This window comes from Talpa europaea, assembly GCF_964194135.1.
Source record: "Talpa europaea genome assembly, chromosome: 12".
NCBI classification, from domain to species: Eukaryota; Metazoa; Chordata; class Mammalia; order Eulipotyphla; family Talpidae; genus Talpa; species Talpa europaea.
Genome location: NC_140079.1, coordinates 73,148,064 through 73,170,144, shown reverse-complemented (window position 1 = coordinate 73,170,144; position 22,081 = coordinate 73,148,064). Strand labels below are relative to the sequence as shown.

The window sequence follows — 22,081 nt, the reverse complement described above, 5'->3', positions numbered from 1 at the left end:
GAGTTTTATGTTTCATAGTTGATCTTTTTAATCCTCAGAGAATCGTCCGCCATTGGGTTGTCGTGAGCTCATCTTCAGAAACCTCTCGAAGATCCTTCCTGCCATCTGTCATGACATCACTGACTGGGTGGTGGGGACCAGAGTGAAGGCCGCTCAGCTGCTGGCTGTGCTGTTGCTGCACGCCGAGGACCACATCACACAGCACCTGGAGATCCTGCTCCGAACCCTGCAGCATGCCTGTATCGATGAGGAGAAGGCTGTGGTCAGCAATGTGAGTGCCTCATTCTAATGCTTCTTCTCAGCCAAGCACAGTCTCCCTTCATGTCCCTGCACCCATCTTAGTAGCCTCAGATGTGGCCTTGGCAGCAGGTCATTCATATTAGAACCCAGCCAAGGTTAGTCTAGTGTCTCGATCAGGCTGTAAGCTGGGCTTTTCTCTCATGGCTGAATTTCCTCTCACACCAGTCTGGGTATTAGGTGGCTTACCTTGCCATGCATTGTCAACTGTCTCTGTTGTCAGACAGTGCACTATGTGCCCTGCTCTCTGCTGAGACTGAACGGGGTGGGATGAGGAGACCCCTTCCCAGATGGCCTCCCAGAGGAGCCGCAGTTTACCTTGCCAGATCAGTGAGCCTAGCTCCCCAACAAGTGGAGTCTGGTGGAAGGGGCCAGATGTAGGTGCCTGAGTTTTGAATTTTGGGTTTTTTTTCTTACTTTGAAATCAGTATAGATTTACAGGAAGGTGCAGAGATGACCCAGAGAGGTCCTGTGTTCTCTATTGTCCCCCCATGTCACATTTCACATAACCACCAGGCCGTGTCAGAACTTGGAGACAGACAGCAGTGCCACGTGTGTGGTACATGTTATGTGGATGCAGTCAAGACTCATAACTGCTCCTCCACAGACACCTCCTTTGGGCTGTTGGACTTCCCCTTCCTATAATCACCCCCAAACCTTACCACCCCACCCCGAATCCCTACTGGCACCATTGAAATTCTCCAAGTCTATCCTCATGTCATTTTGAAGATGTTGTGTAAAAGGAATGACATGGTACGACCTTCAGGGATTTAAGTTTTTTACCCACCCTTATGCCCTGAGTTCCCAGAGTTGGTGTGAGCATAACAATCCTTTTTATTGCCAAGTAGTGTCCCATAGCCTGGAGTCCATTTGTGTTTAACCACTGTCAGTAAGCTTAGGTCACTGGTTGCTGACGAAGGGTACGAGGCAGGAACCCCCAAGAACTTAGATCCCTGTGAGTCAGATATCCCACTCGCTGCCACAGATTTCTCCTATGGAAATGGGGGGAAAGATCTCACAAGAAGACAGTCCTGCTTTTCATGTGAGTCCTGAGCCCATGCCAAGAAGGGACTTTGTCCTGCCAGCCAGGGGCAGAAAACCCCATGAGGTAGACACAGGAATACAGGCAGCCCTTACCCTGAGTTTCTCTTACAGTGCACAAGATCCGCAGAGTTCATCGGGACATTTGTCAGCCCAGAGGTGTTTCTGAAGTTGATCTTGTCAATGCTGAAAAAGTCACCCTCCTCCTCCAGCCTCCTGGTCCTTGCTGCAGTCATCCGAGGCTGCCCGAGGGAAGCCCTCCAGCCACACCTAAAGGTCATTGCCATGGAACTGACCCAGACTCATATCTGCCAAGGGTCTGAGAAGGTAAGTCCATAGGGAAGGGTGGAAAAGGTGGGAAATGTGATCAACCTGTCAGTGTTATAAAGGTAGGCGTGTCCCCTGCCTGTTGCTGTCTGCATATAAGTATTGACAATTATGAGTAAATCCAATATAGGATCCATTTCAAGAGGCCAACAGAGATGCCCAACCAATTGGCAGCCAAGATGCTGCCACTGACATAGTCTTGTTGGAACTCATGTGCTTCCTGTTGCAGTCTGCTCTAATGGTTGTTATTTAAATTAAAGTTAAATCAATTTAAAATGCAGATCCTCAATCTCACTGGTCCTGTTAGACCCAAACAGCGACGTGTGGCCAGTAGCTGCTCTGTTGGACTTAGCAGCATAGAGCACACCATTCTCAAGGAAAGTTCTGTTGGAGAAGTTGCACGGTCTGCCGCTGTGGCGGGGTCCACTTCTCCTGCTCCCTTGAGATGAAGATGAAGGCCCCCCAGCCCACTCATCAGTCAGCTGTACTTATTACAGGTACACATCTGTGGTATTGCCACAAGTTCATTCTTCCGCATCATTTGTTTTGTGCCTAAAATAAGCTTTAGTTTGCTTGATGATTTAGCAAACTCTTACTGGAGTCTTTGCTTAGCTATTACAAATTTATTTTAATTGAGCAGTAAGTGTATAACATCTGAAGCTGAAACAATCTAAGTAGTTAGGTTTAATCATTTGGAATAATTTATCATTGTTTTCTGTTGCAGAAAAAAATACCTGTTTTTGTTTGGCAGTGATAGGCTTAAAACCTGTGAGTCTTTGTACTTTGCAAGACTTGATACTTTGCAGCAGCCATTATGGCCATAAAGCTGGGCAGAGGAAAGGACCAGCTATGACTCAGGGCCTGACCAAGCACCAGTGCCCTCTGCTTTCAGCTGGTGTCCGTCCTTTGTCACCACCTTTCTCCAGCATTTCAGTAAACCTCTAAGGCAGTTTTTATAGTACAGAGGGGGAGGAATAGAGCCGAAGTCCAGGAACAGGCATGTTGATTGGCTGTCTCTTCTGTTCTTGGTGTTTTCAACCACATTTCAACTTTTTCCAAAATCCATATTTAACATAATCATTAAATCTATGTAAGTGAGGTATGTTTACTCACAAGTTCTCTGAGAACGATTTTGATTGTTCTAGACAGATATGCATGCCAGAAGCATATCTAGAAGAGTATAACTCAAAGTTTGTATAGGTACATGGTACACATATTAGACACCTTATAGCAAACAAAGAAAATCTCATTCTTATTTTTGTGTTGGTTATTGAAAACTTTCATCCCTTAATCCTTCAAGTTCATATTGTTTACTGCCTCATCTACTAATTTTCATGTGGGAAAATTTCCTTGATGATCTTTTAAAGAGACAGTTGTTTATGCAATATCGAATCCCACATAGGTGTCTCCATGGAGCCATCCCTCATCCTCATTTGCACATGTTCCAGCCCTTGGTCCAACCAGTGATCCAGTCATAAAAACCTGACACACATTCTGCACCTTTCTGACAGATTCACATCTTCTCCCCATGGTGGGGGTGTGTCACACGCCCAGTTAGTGTCATGTGCTTTAGGTTATGCTTTATAACTGTAAGAATAGGCCACAAGTGTCTTTCGAGGACAAATTCAAAATTTTAAAACTCTCATGCTAAAGAAGTCCGTAGGGGGCTTCCCTGGTGGCGCATGGGGTTAAGCACAGCACTCTGAAGCTATCCGCAACCACTGAAGCATGAGTTCAATTTCTTTTCCAGGGAGCTGACCCACGTGGTGCAGCAGACCTCTCCTGTCTCTCCCACTGCTCCCCTCAGCAGTGTATTTCCGTCAGTCTGCCGGTTCTGCTCCCCACTCTGTCTCTGGTGAATACTCTCACCACTCCCCCCCATCTCTGGCCTGCACCCCAGTTCTTGTATGCATAAATAAATATTAAAAAAAAAGTCCATGGGGATGTTTTCTGAGCCCTGAAGCACCTTTGTTATGTGGGTGTGGGGATGGGGGGAGAGGGAGGAGGATCTGATCATAGTGTAAGGTACTTTCCCAGGTGTCTGGACAGTGCCACACCTGGAGCTTAGCTGTAGGGAACCTGATCCTCCTCTGTGAAATATGTCTGTTCAGTGACAGGTAATGAAACAAGGAAACTGTTAGATGACTCAAGGATAGCTCAGTTTTTCCTGTTTAACTGTTTCTGAAACTAAGAGCCTCTAGCACTTTCTCTGGTAAAGGCTTTGCAATCTGAGATAACATTGTTTCAGGAGCAAAAAACTATTGAGTAGCATTTACTACTTTTTTTTTTTCTATTTCATTCTGTGTCGGTAGATGTTGAGAATTCTCTGGTTCAATATAGAGAAACCCATATATTTATGATAAGACCTCATTTCCTTAGAGATGGTGCCCTATTCATAGCAGGCAGCTGGTGCTGGAAAGGGCACAGGGCTCTTTGGACCTGTCACAAGACAACTCAACAAAAGCTATTGATAGTAGTGACACATCTTTTAAAGAGGTTAAATTCATTTTTAATTTTTAGATAATGGCTCCTTAAATATATATTAAAGGTCATTTCAGAAATTAGCTAAAATCATGTCCTTAAAAATCAATCCAGGTCTAAAAGAAATTGGCCATAGGAAAAGTAAGGATTAGAATAAAAACATCAATCTGTGGATCCCAGCCAACTCCTCTAGGCGTAGGCATATGCCCAGCAGTTCTGGGTCTCTCCTGGTCAGGCTTGGGAATGTCTAGGGATGCCAGGGCCAACTCTTCTGAGGTCTAGTGTGATTTGTGTGTGTGTGTGTTTAAACTGTCATGATTTATACCACTTATGTATGAGCCATGAAATTTTAGAACTGATTCAGAATTTAAAACCAATCCATTAGCTAGCCAACCAATCCAAAACTTTTTTGAACTCATGCCCCAATTAGTAAAACAGCTTAAGCATATACCTCTAATATATATGTGCCCATTTATTTATGAGTTATATTTACACGTTCTGTATCTTATGAAGCATATATGTAAGAGACATGTTAGAGGACTTTATAAGCAGTAAATATAGATATGCACTATATTTATACACTGCCACCCCCAATGGCACACCTGCTCCTGGCCCCCATTTTATAGTTGATGAGGCTGAGCCCTGGGGGGTAATCAATGGGCTCAACCCAACTGATATAGCACCTTGTCATCCCCCCATCAATCAGGAAGCATTTTTGAACCATAAAATTTTATATTTGTTAAAACTTAGTATTATAAAAATGCCAAAATGCACAAAAGTAGAGAGAATAGCAGAATGAACCCCCATGCAGCTGTCATCCAACTTCAAGGGTTCCATACTCCTTTGGTCTTATTTACCTTTCTCCCTTTTTTTCTTATCTTTGGGGGTGGGTGAGAATAGCTAAGGTATTTCAGATTCAAGAGATTCAGTCATTTCTTGTGTAAATACTCCAGTGTGTATCACTAACCTATAAGAACTGTTTTTAAACACCTGAAATGCCAGTGAGCATTTAGCAAAATCAGCACCAATTCCTAGTTCCCCGTGTGTGTGTGTTCAGTCCTCCCGTGTTGTACGGTGTGTGTGTTGGAGTCCGTGACCCAATATCCACTCCATTTAGTCGCCCTAACACTCCATGTCGAGGTCAGTGGCCTCCTATGAAGACTCACTGGGGGATAGGAGGTGGAGAGCCGGCTGACAGTGTCTGCCCCGCTCTCTCCACAGCAGCTGTACGGGGGGCACCTGCTGCTCTGCGTGCAGGCTCTGGTGGCAGCCTGCCAGGGAGACTGCAGAGACTTCAGCTTACAGCTCATGGAGGTGCTGGTGACCATAATGGCTCTCTGGGGTGCCTCAGGCCTTGGTGACAAGGTAAGATTGGTGGGGTATCTGCTATCGGCTGTGGTGAGATGGAGCTTATGCCTAGGAAGGCTCTCCTCTAAATGTCTGTAACTCTCCTCTGCTCTTGAATTCCTAGCCTCAGGCATGCCTGACTCAAGCTGATTAGCAAAGATGAAAGAATTTAGAACATTTGGGATGAGTCACTCATGAGATGGCCTTAGGGGGTGCACAAAATCTTAGTCCCCTCCAACTGCCAATTTAATATCTCAGAGTGAAGACAGGTATTTCATCTTGGAGTCCATGGCAAAGAAACAAAGAAGGAGTGGTCCCATCCTTGTCTTAAATTTGTGTGTTTCAGTGTGGTTAAAAACATGCACATACAATTGAAGGTCTGAAAAGAAAATAATATACTTTTCTTATTTAATTGCCGCCCAACTTTTAAAAAATTGTTTCTGTTCCATTGGCTCTATATTTAGGCTTAAACTCTCCTGACCTACAATTCCCCGTGGACCCAGGGCCATATGGAGACCGGGTTGTCTGGCTGCTTCTCCGAAAGCCGAAAACTTAGTTTCTCCTTCTAGTTCTCTTGCCAGCCCTTTGACTGCTTGCTCTCTCTACGTTGGCTACTTGGTGGCCGTCCTGGAAGGTTTGAGAGCCTCATGGCTCCATCTCCACACCTTCACCCCTTTTCATGACCCCTTTGAAAACAACCTTACCAAAGGGCATATGTCTTAGCAGGCAGTTTGTCACTTATAGGGCCGTAAATACTAGCAAAAGCGCTCCAGGAGTGCCAGGGAACGAAACTGGACCACCCTCAGGTTACAGGTGAGTGTGCAGAACAGTCTCAGGCCTCCCAGAATCTCCAGCACTTCCTGAGTTCCAAATCCCAAGGAAAATGGCTCAGGTTAGAAGGTGGCTGCCAGCTTTATCACTTCATCTTCCCTTACCCTCCTCTTCCCTCCAGAGCAGCAGAGGTATTTTCACCTGAAGGTGTGGGCGGGATGAAAGAACTAAGTAAGAGAGGATGCAAGACACAATTTGTTTATTCAGTTTAATTCCCCGAAACCACTTGGTCCCCTTCTCCTTCAGAGTCCAAGCCCTAGCTGGCCCCCAGCCCTCCCACCAGCAGGAGAATCATCAGGACAGCTTGGAGAAAGCCACCTCTCCAAGGAAGCCTCCCTGCTTTTGTGCACACCTAGGGGACACTGTTGCTGAACTTCTTGGGAAATGTACATCTGTAGTTCTAGCGTTTGTGGTGCAGGCAGTGTTGACATAACATGAATGGAAATCAGAGTTGTCAATGGGCATGTGCAATTGGAGCTCCCAGCATGATCTTCCACAGATTTCCATATTGTCACATTCCCTCACCTGTTCAATGTGCACAACTAACCTGGTTATTCAAGCAGCCATGTCCCCAGGTGGTTTTTACTCTCCCAGATGATGGAGACCAGGCTCTGGTGGTGGTTTTGTACCTAAAGAGTGGGGAGTATCTCAGCTCATTGCTTGCGCTTCCAGATCCAGGAGACCATGGACTCGCTGGCCAAGGTGGAGGGCGTTGATGGCAGCCAAGGTCTCTACGGAAAGCACCTGAGCCCCCTTATGGAGTGGCTGGCGGGGTCACACCATGAATGGACCATCCACTCTGCAGAACTCCTGCAGTTTAATGTGGTCGTTACACAATCAGGTGAGCCCCCCTCCCCTGGGCTAGTCACTGCTAACCCCATGATGGAGGTTAGGAGGTTGTAGCATGAGCCAGAATGCCACAGACCTAGCTATATGTAACTGAGATGTATTTTTTTTTAATGTAACTAATTCACTCTTCCCTATAGTGACTATGCATTTTAAGGAACAATACCTTAATTTTTAAAATACTGAGAACATTATATTGAAGACTTTGTGTAACATAACTCTTTAAAGTCAGCTCAGGCACACATATTTTTTTTTTTTTTTAAGATTTATTTTATTTTTTTATACAAGCACTGGGTACAGTCAGAAGCACGGGAGGGTGAGAGAAATCACCAGAGCCAGAGGGGAGAGCAGAGCAGGCAGACGGACGAAGTACACTGCTGAGGGGAGCAGCGGGCATGGCAGGAGAGGTCTGCGCGCCATGTGGGACTCTCACCCGGTGGCCGGGGATCAAACTGGCGCTGCAGAGGCTGCGGGCAGCTTCGCAGCCCAGCACTCAACTGCTGCGCCACCGGGGAGGCCCAGGCACACATTTTTTATGTTGAACTTTGAAAATGTGATTTTACCTGCCGTGTTTTGTAGCTTTTATTTTTCAAATGTTAAATGTTATTGCAAAATTTAGACTATCCAATCAAATTGGTTTTGTTCTTTTTTTTTTTTAAGATTTATTTGTTTATTTATTTATTTATACAAGCACTGGGTACAGTCAGAAGCGCGGGAGGGTGAGAGAATTCACCAGAGCCAGAGCGGGGAGCAGAGCAGGCAGAAGGACCGAAGTACACTGCTGAGGGGAGCAGCGGGTGGCAGGAGGGGTCTGCGCGCCATGTGGGACCCTCCTCCGGTGGCCGGGGAGCAGCCGGGGATCGAACCGGCGCAGCAGAGGCGGCGGGCAGCTTCGCAACCCAGTGCTCAACCGCTGAGCCACCGGGGAGGCCCTCAAATTGGTATTTTGAGTGTGTAACTAGTCTCGAGCCAGCCCTGCAGAGACTTCAGTTTTATCTGCTCTCCATAAGTCTCCAAATTTGGGCACTGTCCTAAAATGAGCACTATCACTTTAAAATACCCTGTTACAGGTGTAGAATGCACATTTCAACGTTTTAATGAGGTTTTCAATAAAGAAATTACAATGATTTATCGTACATATCCTGTACTTTACCAGGTGACTATAAACTTGTCAAGCAAGTTTCTTTTTCTTCATTTAAATTTATTACAAATTCTGTTTCCGCTTAAGTTACATGCTCTCTCAAAGCTTTCCTGTGCTGCTCCCCTCCCCACCTCTTCTCTCTGTAATTACAGGTCTGCAGGGACACATATTGTTCACATGTGACCTCTGGGCACTGTAGTGATTAATCATCAATGTGAGAGGATGCCCGGTGACCCCGTGCCATCTGTAATGGAACAGAAATCCAAACTGCTCTTGTTGCTTGTGTGCTAAACTATGTTTCCAGATTTGAGATGAAAAACGGAGATGATTGCTAGAAGTACTCACTGTGCTTTGCCAGGCACTGTTGTAATTACTTTAGAAATATCAGCTGCTCACATCGTCATAACCAGATGTAGAGCTGTCATCCCCATGCCATGGAGGAGATTGAGGATACATGGCATCAGTGACCTTCTTGGGGTCACACTGCCCATAAACTGAGACATGACCCTGATAGCAACAGTCCCTACCCCACGTTACTCTTGGCAGGGCCCAGTGCATTTTATTCTGCATTTTACTGAATGTCACCCAGTTTCATGAATCAAATTGGTCTGATCTTTATTTTGCAACTGAGGAAGTTGAGCCTGAAAACCCAAGAGCTTGGCCTTGTGCTTCTTCCCAGCAGCAAAGCCAGGGGTCCTGAGGCAGTCTCCCTGCTATTTGCATCTCATGTTATGCACCTCAAGACAAGAAAATGTTGACAATACAATATTAAGGGACAGGAGCTGGATTTAAAAGTGCAGTGTAGCCCAGCTCTATTGCCCTGAAACCCCACTGTGCACAAGTTTCCAACCCAATGTTCTGAGAGTCGGAATGATTTTTGTTTCCCTCTATTTTTTATTTTTCCATGTTTTCTATAATGAACCTGTATTGCTGTAATGAACAGAGAAAACCAAAATTTCTGAATTTCTTATTTATAAAAGTTGTAAAAAAATGTCTCTTTAATTATAAACATTTTAAATATACAGAGGCAGATAACTTTCTAAACTTTGAAAAGATCAGGAAAGAAAGAAATAGATTTGATTATATGTACACATTTGAAACCAAAATAAAAGGGAAGGAGATTTGGGGAAATATTCACAGTAAATATGACAATGTCAGGCCTTTGTTTTATAAAACCCACCCTTGGCAAGGCTAGAAGCATTAGCCCACTAACAGGCAGGCTGTCTGGGTTGTAAGGAAAACGTTAATAGTTACTGGTGAACAAGTATTAGCAGAAATTCAGTCTTTCAATAATAAGGAAACATGGTTTATATCTGGGGGTTACCATTTGCCATCTATCCAGTTAGGCTAAAGGTAATACTGTGTCTGCAGTGGCATCAAGCTGGAAGGACTGGGTGCGGCCTGCTGCTCAGTGAAGGGGCACATTTTTTTGGAGGGCAGTTTTATATTATACTTATAATAGAGTCAACAGTGTATTCACACCCTTTATCCAGCAATCAAATTATTAGAATCTGTCCTGAGGAAATGTTCTAATTGTGGAAAAAGCCATGTGCCCAAAAATACTCAGCAGGGCATGTTCAGTAGCAGAAGTTGGAAGTGGTCCAAACACCTAACTGGAAGATGACAATATAACATTTCCATAGAAGGAGGGCCCTGGCCCTCATTAAAAATGGTGATAAGCCTTTAGAGCAATGTAGGGGAAGCCTGCGAGAGAAGACTAAAGGCAAAGCACATACTTTGTGGGTGGAGGTCAGTGCTGGGAAGGCAGGTACAGGGTACAATCCCAGGATTGTGTTTAAATTTGGGGGATTTTTGTTAATGTTCTTAATACCAGTGGCCCACTTGAAAAAAATACCAGCAAATCCCTCCATCCCCAGAAGAGGTCATCACTGGGGGAAAGCACGACCAGAGGCATCCTGTTCTCTTCACTGTTTGAGCCTTAGAATGTGGTGTTTCCATCCAGTTTGTTAAAATGTGAAAAGAGTGAAAACACAGAAACGGTTCCAGGAAGGCTGAGTCCTGAAGATTTGGGACCTGCCGATCCAGATGGGTAAGTGTGTCTAGCCTCTGCTGGACACACAGCAGACATGTGCCTCCCAGGCCTTGAGTACTGGGCAGCATGGAGAGGTCTTCCCAGATGACGGCACTCCCCCAGACTTGGTATCAGGACTCAGAGCCATCCTCCCACTCAGGCAGAGTATCCTAGGAAGGACTCACGAAGCTCCTTGACTTAGGGGACCCCCATACCCGAGTGGTTGGCATAGGCAGTAGGTGGAGAGAAGGAGAAGGACCTGTATCAACTTCAGTCCTGAGTGGGGATTCCAGGGCCTTACAGGGTTCTCAGGTGGGGTGTGTGGCACAGAAGATGCTCCTGGAGCCGAGCCCCAATTCAAGGTGCATTGAACTAACATTGGTGCTTCCATCTTGGCTGTGCTCAGAAGGGTGTGCTGATAGGAGAAAGCTTTCATTCCCCTTCTTTAAAATTCTCTCCCTGTAGTATAGCCGGTCCCCTTCACTGCTGGGATCCTCATCCCCCACCCCCAAACCCCCTATACCTTCCAGCCCAAGCCCCAGCACCTGGCATTGGAGGATATGCAGAAGATGTTTGTGGGAAGCATTCCGGGTCTGTGCTGTATGAGTGAGATTCAGAGACATCGGTAAGGTGCAGGTTGCTGGTGGCCACCCACTTGTATCCTCTGTAAGTTCTGTTCATGAGGAATGAAGAAGTCATACCTAAATCGGTAGCTGCTATGGATCACAGAGCATATCTGGGCCAATTTGCACACACTTTATACAGACTTGGAAGTGGGCCCTGTATCGAACCCAACACTCTCACTGGCCCTTGAGAAATTCCTCACTTGAACCATCTGAGGAAAGTATTTAGCTGGACATAATTCATTGTTGAAAGGTAATTCTTTTTTAAAAAGAAAAAAAAATCCAAACTGGTTTTTAGATCTGGCTGTTAACACTCCACCCAACTTAGGAGATGGCAACCAAAGGCTGCTTCCCAGGGTCCTAACAATGCAACCCAGCATGATGCTCGATGCTGGTGGCATGTCTCAGTTGGCTGGCCCGGGAGGAGACAGGCTGCTCTGTGTTCTTCCCAGCGCTGACAGGAGCCTGGAAGGCAGGCTGGGTGGAGGGCAGCTCTGGCCACGGGTGCACCTTGCTATCTTCATTTCCTAAAAGAATCTCCCTTCCCACAGTATAACTTGTGTGCCTGCAGTTTTGTGTGAGCTCGTGATGCCTGCTTGTCACTGAAAGGGGCTCATTTCCAGTTGCCCCCTTGACCTCTGACCTGACCTTCACTGGGCTGCTTCCGGCGTCTGTGGTGATAAAGCTGCACCTCCCCGGGACAGTCTTCATTCTTTTGTGACACTTGGTGTGTCACGCATTTCCCCAGCCACTCAAATTTCCCTTTTTTATGCCATACATTTTGACAGATGTCCCATAGTTTTGGGGATTTGGGAGCTTTTGCTTGACTCAGGCTTTAGGTTTTAAAAAGGTCATATTTAGTACCGGTGTGTGAAGTGGGCAATGGCATGCAGGATGGGGTGGCAGGACGTCTGGGGTGCAGCTCCTCCCGTTTTTCTATTTTCTCTGTCTTCTGTGTGACTGAAGTATCTCTGGGGATACTTGCCCTGAATGCACATGCCCCCCTCCTCTGTAGGGAAGTGTCACACATCCATTTTCTGTGATGTTGAAAGGACATGACCCCAGGGGTCAGAGCTCTAGACACCCTCCCCGAGATGTCCTGCTCCAGGCCACAGCTCTCTTGTTGGCTTTGTTTGTTCTCTTCCCTGGGCCCACTCATACTTCAGGCATGAACTACCCCTCTCACCCCCGCCCCTCAGGGCCACATCTTTTATCCCAGAGGTTTCAATGCCTGGGTTTGAGATGAGGCATCTTAAGAGATTTAGGTTGCTTCCCTTGTTCTGTACAGAATTAGCAAATTCTTGCAAGAGAGGATGGTCTGATAGTATCCTTTACTGGTCCTAAATCTCGTGGTCTGATTGGTCAGCACAGGGCCACAAGGGGGTTGTCACGTAGCCTCTTCTGTCCTTGTGAGTCCCAGCTCATGGCAGGACCCAGGACAACTATTCCATCATGATTCGGAGAGTTTGCAAGTACTAAACACCTTCACCTATGTTTGGAATCTTTATAGTACAGTGAGAATTGCGTTCATTTCTTCTTCGTCTAGCAGCAAGTTTGGAAAAGGATGCTGGCTACCAAGTTTAGGGGCAAATCTCCAACAACTCACATGTTCTGAATAATCAGTTTCGGTTGGTCTTTAAAATATTGCTTGACTTTAATTTTTCTATTAAGAATTTGCAAAGTAGGGCCTCCCTGGTGGTGCAAGGGGTTAAGCACAACACTATGAAGCAATCTGCAACCTCTGCAGTGCAGGTTTGATTCCCAGCCAGCCAGAGAGAAACCCACATGGCACAGCAGACCTCTCCTGTCTTGCCTGCTGCTCCCCTCAGCAGTGTTTCAGTCAGTCTGCCTGTTCTGTTCCCCACTCTGTCTCTGGTGAATCCTCTCATCCCCCCCCTCATCTCTGACCTGTACTCCAGCTCTTGTATGCATAAACAAATAAATCTTTAAAAAAAAAAAAAAAAAAGAATGTGGAAAGTATAAAAAAGATAGAAGTTTGAATCACTAAAATGATTTGGGGCATTAAATTTTCTTTGATAATGAGTCAGTGATGCATAAAGGAGGTATGATGGGAAGGCCACAACCAGTGAGCTGTGCTCAGATCATGGCCCCAGAGCTAAAAACATGCACCCCCTTGCTCATAGCAGGGTCCCCATAGGAGCCAGTTTTTTTTGTTTGTTTTTTTTTTTTTATTTTCCAGGTCCTGCCCTGGGTGAAGCACTGCCTCACTTCATCCCCATTCTCAGGGGCTGCCTTCAGCCAACCAGAGACCCGCAGATGCGCCTGAAGCTCCTCTCCATTCTGTCCCAGGTGCTGCTGCAGGCCAAGGAGACAGTGGACTCCCAGGGGTAGGTCTCCTCTACCCCGAAAGGGCCCCACGCTGTCTCCCTACCACTCCCATCCTGTTCTGTGTTGGGGGTGGAGTGTCCTGGCCCCTTCCTCCACACAGAGGTCTCAGGTGGAGCCAGTGTGACCCTGAGCGAGGGCCTGCTGTCTCCACGCCTCCTCCCTGAGTAAATAGCACGGTCAGGACAGTGAATGTGAGCAGAGACATTAAATCAAAGTCATTTCAGTGGGGGTAGTCATTAAAATTCCATTGTATGAAAAAGTTTCAGGGAACATTAACTATTAATGGTTTATATATTGGCTGTACTCAGTTTTAAAAGCCTTTTGGTACCTTTCAGACCTAACAAAGAATTGATTGAATTACCATTGATGGTTAAAGCATGAGGAGAACTCTTCTATCAAAGAACTTTTAGGCAGCCATAACACATTAAGGGACTCCACCTTCATGACTTTGAAGGAAAGGGGAACAAAGAAACAGGAGAAAAGAGAAACCATGGTCAGAAGTCAGTGTCTCGGGGTCAGAGCCACTCTGACACCCACAGCAGCACCATGACTGACATATGAGTGTTGCTGTGTGTTAGGGGAAAACCCCAATAACAGGTTGTGTGAGGAATCTGGATAGCAGAGAGAGCCCTCCAGGATCCTACCATTTCCTTGGAAAGGCAGAAAATACCCAAAGCAAAACAGAGTGAGCAGGCCTATATAATGGTCTACACAATGGGCTGTCTGGGAACCTGTGATCTTGAGGAACACATCTCCCAAGAGGGGAGCCCTGAGCTGGATGGATTTCAAGCACCCATCTCCTAGGAAGGGAGCCTGGCTGGTCAGTGTCCTGTGGAATGTTTGGGCCGTTCAATCTTTCCTTCTCTGCATGTGATACTTGTTTCCTCTGTGCCTGTGGGCCTTTAGCCAGCCCATCAGATTGAGGGAAACTTTATTTCCTGCTTGACTGCAGAAATGTCAGGACTTGGAAGGACCTGTAGAGAGATACTAAGTAGAGCCCTGGCCACTGTCCTGCTAGGAGGCACAGCTTCCTAGAGAACCTGCGGCAATGAGGCCTTACAATGAGGCTGGTCAGCACTGCAGAGAGCTGCACAGCTCCGTCTCCTGGGGCAGCCCCCACACCCTGCAGCAGTTAACCTTGCAGAGCACAACTCCCAGGTTTGGACAGAGTTCTCAACTAAACCGCACCTGTGGGTTCTCGTGGACAGCAATCAGTATCAGATGAAGTAAGTTGTTCAATTCAGTTATTTTAATGAAAGTTTTGGCTACTTTTACAAGCAAGAAAGTTTTTTTTTAAAGATTTTTTTATTTATACAAGAACCGGGGTACAGGCCAGATGTGCGGGAGGGTGAGAGGATTCACCAGAGGCAGAGCAGGGAACAGAACAGGCAGACTGATGAAATACACTGCTGAGGGGAGCAGCGAACGAGACAGGAGAGGTCTGCCGTGCCATGTGGGATCCTCGCTGGCCGTCTGGCCAGGATCAAACCAGTGCTGCAGAGGCTGCGGACAGCTTCATAGCGCTGCATTCAACCACATGCGCCACCAGGGAGGCCCACAAGCAAGAAAGATTTTTAAAAGACCACTCACTTGATTGTTAGGACTATAAATTGGTAGAATCATGAAATATCTAATTGGTTCTGCTGACACAGAAACTGAGAAGAGAATGTCCTGACTGGAGTGTGTTCAACTTGTGCCCACTTCACTGAATGCCCATGCAGCTAGCAGGTCCCACTCTGGAGTGGACAGAGGACAAATATCTAAGAATGGGCTTCTGGAATCAGAAATTTCCACCTTGGGTTTCCGTCTGACAATCTTGAAGGCTTCCAGAGGCTTCATTGATAAGGGCCTCAGGACAGCAAGGAGACTTGAGGCCCCATAGTTGCAGAGTGCCCAGGACATGGACTCTGAATGTCCCCAGTCAAGTAATTGGGCAGCTCACAGCCCAACACCTTTGGGACCCCGCCTACCAAGCTTCTGGGCTTTCTATAATTGCTGTCATTGGGAGATGCTTTGTCTTTTTGATTCTCTCATTTTACTCCCAGTTATCTTGCCTTGTCATAGCCCCTTCTCTCCCCAGAGCTGTGCCTTATTCCCTATCATGGCTGAGAACAGGGAAATGTCAACACCTCAGGGTAAAATGAGGACCTTGAAGTGCCTGATTCCAAAGAGCAGCTCCCCATTCAGTCTGTGTAAAGGAAGGAGACTGGGCCAGCCTCCCAAATGTTGCTGTTTCTCAGAGGCGCCTCACCTGCAACAGATGTCTTCCTCTACACAGTAGAATTCATTTCTTGAAAGCAAAATACTTTTTTTTTTTTCTCTCCAACATTTAAATGCTTTGGAGGGCAGGTTCTAACTCACATCAGAAGTAGCACCATGTAGGCCTCCCTAGTGGCACAAGGGGTTAAGACTCAACCTATGAGGCAATCCACAGCCACTGCAGCACAAGTTTGATCCCCAGCCAGGGAACTACCCACATGGAGCAGCAGGCCTTTCCTATCTCGCCCGCTGCTCCCCCTCAGCAGTGTATTTCAGTCAATCCGCCTGTTCTGTTCCCCACTCTGTCTCTGGGGAATCCTCTCACCCCCCACACCACTTTCCTGTACCACAGTTCTTGTGTGCATAAATAAATAAATCTTAAAAAAAAAAAATAGCACCATGTGGTCACTGCCCAGCCAGCACCTGGAAATAGAATTTTCTAGATAATTTTAGTGGATGTCTAAGAGACAAGACAGGTTGTAAATCACTTCAGGAAACAACAGCTCTTTGCTTAAAAATTAAAGCATGCTGAAAGCCTAATTGAATAAGCATAAATCATCTTAAACTAAATTCACTTTGCAGCTTTGCTCCTTTACCTTCATTGTTGGTTCTGGAATGCCCCCTGCTGGAACCAAGTGGGGGGAGCTTGGAGAGAGATGAAGCAGGCAAACGGGAAGCAGAGAATACCAGGGTGCCCTGCATACCTTTGTCTCACTGCCTAGTCTTTGTGCTGTTTTGGTATCCTGCGAAAATAGATGCTATTTGGGATGTGAGCCACCTTTGAAATATACTGGGGTAGTGTTGGGATATAAGTTCATGAATTGTTCCATAGAATGTTCTAATCTATTTGTAGAGGCCTGTATGTCCGGTGGGATTCCTCAGCTGATTAAGGCATTTCTGTGCAGTGTTAATGGGGTCCTAAATACAACTCATCAGTACTGAGCCAGCAGGCAAAGTGGAACCTGTGCATGGCTGGGGCTGTTGTTTGATGATGCTTTGGTGTTGTCTTGACCACAGGTAGAACTGGTTGACCTGTGGTCAGCACACACAACCAGGGGTAGGGGGTCAATTTCCCTGTCTCCCTGTGCTGCTACATTCAGATCCCTGGGGCCTTATCTTGGTATCCCTTCCCACTTGCCTCTCCAAAGTCAGAAGTAGACCAGTGTTTTCCTCGATATGTTGGAGGGCCTGTAATCAGGCGTTTGTTAGGACCTCTCCTGTGAAACCACCTCACATGGGAGAGACTTTGTTTCCCTGATTGATGCTCTGGTGAGAGTGGTCACGTGTCATTCAAGTCTCCTACTTAGAGCTAGGGAGGACAAAATGAGGAAGGAGGCTGAATGTATATCTTCAAGGGACTCCCCACAGTTCTCTGGAGACTCAGGGCCTCAACTGGCCCTGGGAGAGGGAGGCCCACAGAGCCCAACCTGCCGCACTTTTATCTCCCACTAGAGGAAACAGCACCAGTCCCCTCCAGCAGCTCCTCCCCAGGAAGAATTCTCTTGCTTGGGTGTTCAGTTCCAATTGCATTTCTGTCTTTTTTTCCTGCTGCACCTTCCCCTAGCCCGGTTCATTTCTTCCTAGGCAAGTTGATCTGCCCTACATCCTCACTCTGTTTCCTGCTTCCACCACAGGCAGTTTCATAGCTACCTTGACACAGTGATCAAAGACATCTTGGTCCCCAACCTGCAGTGGCATGCAGGGAGGACAGCCGCCGCCATACGCACAGCAGCCGTGTCTTGCCTCTGGGCACTCATCAGCAGTGAAGTCCTGTCTGCCCAACAGGTAGGGCAGGCGTGTCCCCAGCCATGAGGGGCCTCCCAGGCCTCCACGTGGACCTACTGCAGCGGGAAGAGAGCAGGGTCTCTCTGGCTTTCTGGGAATCGACCGGCACTGGTGCTGCCTAACAAATACCATTGAGGGGACATGGTGGGGTGTGGTGGAGGGACAACTTGTGTTTTGATCATCATAGGGGCTGCTTAGATTTACACACTGAAATGAATATTCCTTTTACATGACAAATGGTTTGATCACAAGAATCTGACAAGGGTAGATCTGGCTTTCTACATTGCTTGTATCAATCTCCATTGAACATGGGAATTAAGGAAATAGCACAGTTGTCCCAAATGATTGGTGTTATGTTGTGTTGTGCCCTCCTAACACCTCCCAGGTACTCATCAGAATATGTGAGCTCCACCTCCTGGCTCCTGAGTGCTGTTATTGAAGTTAAAGTGCTCCCCAAGTTTCACAGGACATAATATTCTGTCATGCAACTAGGCCGCAGGCTGCATAGGATTTGTGTCTCACTCAGACTTTATGAGTAATGGATTTTTTTTTACAAAATTGACCAAGTTAAGCCAAAAGTATTCAGATTATCTAGACTTTTAAATAAAGATTCAAATATATCCCTTGCATACAAATTCCAAAATAGCATTCCACATTCCAGAATATTTGTAGCAAAACCTAGTTTCTCTCTTTACAGGCAACACACACACATAGTAAACAAACAGCAATCTTTGTCACCAGAGCAGACCTAATAATGAACCACATCCCATGTCTTTCTATTAATTGCAGATACAAGAAGTGCAGGAAACATTATTGCCTCAAATACTGACCACCCTGGAAGAAGATTCTCAGATGACTCGGTTAATGTCATGCCGAATTATTGATATCTTTTTAAAAACCTCTGCTGATGTTCTTGATCCAGATAAATTCATCAAGATCTATCCTGGTAGGACATTTTTTCTTCTGCAAAGCATATGTATTTGTTTGACAGCTGTTTTCTTTTATAGGAAAACATAGAAAATGCTACTTTGATTTCTGGTCATGTTGATGCTGTGAGTCCAAACACAGCAATGACAGATGAGACATCCCTGAGTAAATAAAACAAATCAAGAAACAAGACAGACGTCTTGTGGACCAGAGCTGAAGGGTGGTGACAGCCAGAAGAAGCAGGGCTGAAACTCAGGCCCATAGACCCCAAGAGTGCAGCCCATAGCATGGCAGGAACCCCACTGCTTAGAGCAAAAACTGTAACGAGGGCCTAGGGGTAAGAACAGGCATGTGTCCCAGCCACACCCAGAAACCAGTGTCACTGCCTCTTTGGAGCTAAAGTACCAGACAAAATCCCAGATATAGAAGCCAAAACATTCCCACTGAGCAAAGAAGTAATGCAGAGAGGCGGGGGACTCATCATTTGGATGGGCTTGCAGACTCAAGTTCCAACATAAGAAAAACCAGCATGAAAGGGGACATAGCTCAATGTCGAGGTGAAATATAAATTATAGAAATACCTCAAAGTTATATTTTAAAGTATGTTTAAAATTGTCAAAAAGCTAAAAGAATTATATTCATTTAACAAGACCTGTGCACTTCTTTGTGTGGAAGCAACAGGAACTCACAGCTATCTGTCTGGGGGAGGCATCCCACCACCTGGGCAGCTGCTGTTCCTGTCATGCTTGTTTTGTGTGCCAAATTGTGTGCTGAGTCTCCAAAAGATATCCAACTGTGGGTGTCAAAGAATCTTGTAAAGACTGTGTGAGGAAGCATATATCTGTTAAGACTTATTCTCTAGCAGGAATAGTTTCTACCAATCAGGAAAGATGGTTATTCTGTCTTCAGCAACAGAATGGTCGGGTCCCTAGAACAGCTGGTAGATGCCATGTCACTGAGCTGTCGACTCTTTAGAGCCTACAGTGGGCAGAGGACAGGGTCAGCAGATGTTACTCCTGTACTGTCCTCAAGGAGGCCTGGTGGCCAGAGAGTGACAGACTTTGACTTGAGCCAGAGGGCTCACAGGTGATAAGATGGTACAGAGAAGCTCAGCCCTGCCAGGCTTGCCCAGCATATACAGGGCCTATGATACCTTGCATATGAGCTCTGGACGCACAAAGCCCCCCCCACACACACAAGATATGGGCTTCCTGTGACCCAAGGGTGAGCTCAAAGATTTGGAATGAAATGCCTGGGATGGAACTTCATATGTGAGCTGTCTGCTCCAGTCTCAACTTTACCCCTCCTCTGCCCCTCCTTCCAGAACTGTTAAAACGTCTAGATGATGTTTCCAATGAAGTGAGGCTGGTGGCTGCGACTACCCTGGTTTCCTGGCTACAGTGCATCAGAAATGACAGTGGGAAGTCTTATTACCAGAATAACATCCAGTATCTTTACAAAGAGCTCCTCATATACCTCGATGATCCAGACAGCACCATCCAGGACGCAGTTTTAGGTGAGAGTTTGATGGCTTGTAATTAATTCTGACGTAGATCTTCACAGCTGAGCTGTGTCATCAGCCACACACAGCTGGCATGTGGTTGGGGGGCCTTAAATACTTAATCTCAGGATCCCTTTGAGCCCCAAGAGATATTGAAGATCCCAAAAAGCTTTTGTCTTTGAGGGGTATAGCCATTGATATTATCACAATACAAATTATAATTGAAAAAAAAGTATCTATTTCTTTAAAATAGCAATAAATCCATTACATATTGACATGTTTAACATGTTTTTGAAAGAAATATTTTCCAAAACAAAGTGAGCAAATAGGACATCATTGTACATTTTTGCAGATCCCTTAAAGTCTAGCTTGATAGAAGACAACTAGATTTTGTATCTGCTTCCAGTCAGTCAGTTGTGATATATATTGTTTTGGTTGAAGCACTGTCACCCAAAGTCCAAAGTTTACACTACGCTCTTGGTGTACAAAGTATGGGTTTGGAAAAACATACAGCAAATCATCAAATAGCATCATTTTGTTCAACCTCATTTCATTCAATACCATTTTTGTTCTAACATTGATGAGGAAAAAACCAATCTGTGGAATAAAACAATATTATTTGTCCTATTGCTTGAAATTGCAGTTTCCAAGAACCTATAAGCAATATTAAGTGAAGACTTAGCACATAATGACATGCATTTGTCATTGTAGTATTATACTGAATGTTTTCATTGTCCTAAAAATCCTCTGTGCTCCACGTATTCATCTCTCATCTCAACTTCAGCCCTCACCCCTGACAAACACTCACTGATCTTTTTACTGTCTCCATAGTTTTGCTTTTTCCAGAATGCCACATATTTGGAATCAATCAGGATAGAGATTTTTTGGTTTATCTCTTAAAAATATACATGTAAGGCAAATCAAAATCACAGTGAGCGCCCACTTCAAACCTGTGAGAATGGCCCATACTGAAAACACCAGAAACAAGTGCTGGCAAGAGTGTGGAGAAAAAGGAACCCTCGTACACTGCTGGTGGGAATGTAGACTGGTCCAGCCGCTGTGGAAAGCTGTGTGAAGGTTCCTCAAAACACTAAAATGGATCTGCCATACAACCCAGCAATTCCACCCCTAAGAATTCACCCAAAGAACACAAAAACAAGAACTTGAAAGGAAATCTGTAGTCCTATGTTTACTTCCTCACTATTTGCAATAGCCAAGATATGGAAACTCTTTAAATGCTCCAAAACAGATAAATGAATCAAAAAGGCAAAGTATATATATATATATATATATATATATATATATATATATCTTGTTATTTAGAAATGTGTTGTTTAATCTCCAAATAATTTGGGATTTTCCAGTTAGCTCTCTGTCACTGATTTCTTGTTTAATTCCATTATGGTCTGAGAGCAGAGTCATTATGATTTCTGTTCTTTTAAATGTGTTCAGATGTGTTTTATGGCCCAGAATATAGTCAGTCTTGGTGAATGTTCCAGGGAAGCTTGAGAAAAATAAATATATTCTGTTGATGGATGAAGTAACCTATAGATTCTATAGAAGTCCAAAGTACTCAGTTGATAGATGATACTCTTGATTAACTATGTTCTGATTTTCTGCCTGCTGGATCTGTCATTTCTGATAAAATATTGAAGTCTCCAATTACAATAATGGATTCATCTCTTTCTCCTTGTAGCTCTATCAGTTTTTCCTCACACAGTTTGATTATCTTTTATTAGGGGCATCATGTTAAGGATTGTTATGTATTCTTGGAGAATTGACCATTTTTATGTTTCATTATGTAATTCCCTAATAATGTTTCTTGCTTTGACATTTGCTCTGTTTGTAGCTATTTCAACTTTTAATATGAAGCCTATTTGAATAACAGTAATTGATTTTATATTTATTTCTGGCATTTTAAAGAGGTTTTACTGTTTTTACAGAGGTCCTCAAAACAGGCAGTGTCCTATTCCCTGAGCTCCTGGTGAGAGAGACGGAGGCTGTTATCCACAAGCATCGCTCTCCCACGCACTGTGAGCAGCTCCTGCAGCACATACAGGCCTTGCCCCCTGCGCAGTGACCAGATTCTAGGAGTGGAGCTTTCAGTGCAACATCTACGGGTGGGAGCAAACACCAAACCATCATCCTTACCTGGACTAGGATTTGTGGCCTTTAAACCTCTTAACAGGGCATCTTTTTTTTAACAGCCTAGAATACTCACACGTAAGACTTAAAGCAAGAATGTATTCCGTAAAAAATATTCCCAGTATTCTCCAGGGACAGCTTTCCAAACC

At 45.3% G+C, this 22,081-nt stretch overlaps 1 protein-coding gene across 1 annotated transcript in view; it reads left to right on the top strand.

Annotated features, from left to right (window-relative positions):
• Positions 1-21,867, top strand: part of DNAAF5 (dynein axonemal assembly factor 5) — a gene marked incomplete at both ends in the record, with an annotated part of 38,312 nt that extends 16,445 nt beyond the window's left edge. Inside the window, 9 exons of the mRNA XM_084249179.1 lie at positions 39-271; positions 1,453-1,665; positions 5,368-5,511; positions 6,997-7,165; positions 13,167-13,314; positions 17,209-17,359; positions 18,149-18,305; positions 19,611-19,802; positions 21,731-21,867. Coding sequence (XP_084105305.1) covers positions 39-271; positions 1,453-1,665; positions 5,368-5,511; positions 6,997-7,165; positions 13,167-13,314; positions 17,209-17,359; positions 18,149-18,305; positions 19,611-19,802; positions 21,731-21,867 — 1,544 coding nt within the window. The remainder of the gene's footprint in view (positions 1-38; positions 272-1,452; positions 1,666-5,367; positions 5,512-6,996; positions 7,166-13,166; positions 13,315-17,208; positions 17,360-18,148; positions 18,306-19,610; positions 19,803-21,730) is intronic.
• Positions 21,868-22,081: the final 214 nt, after the last annotated feature.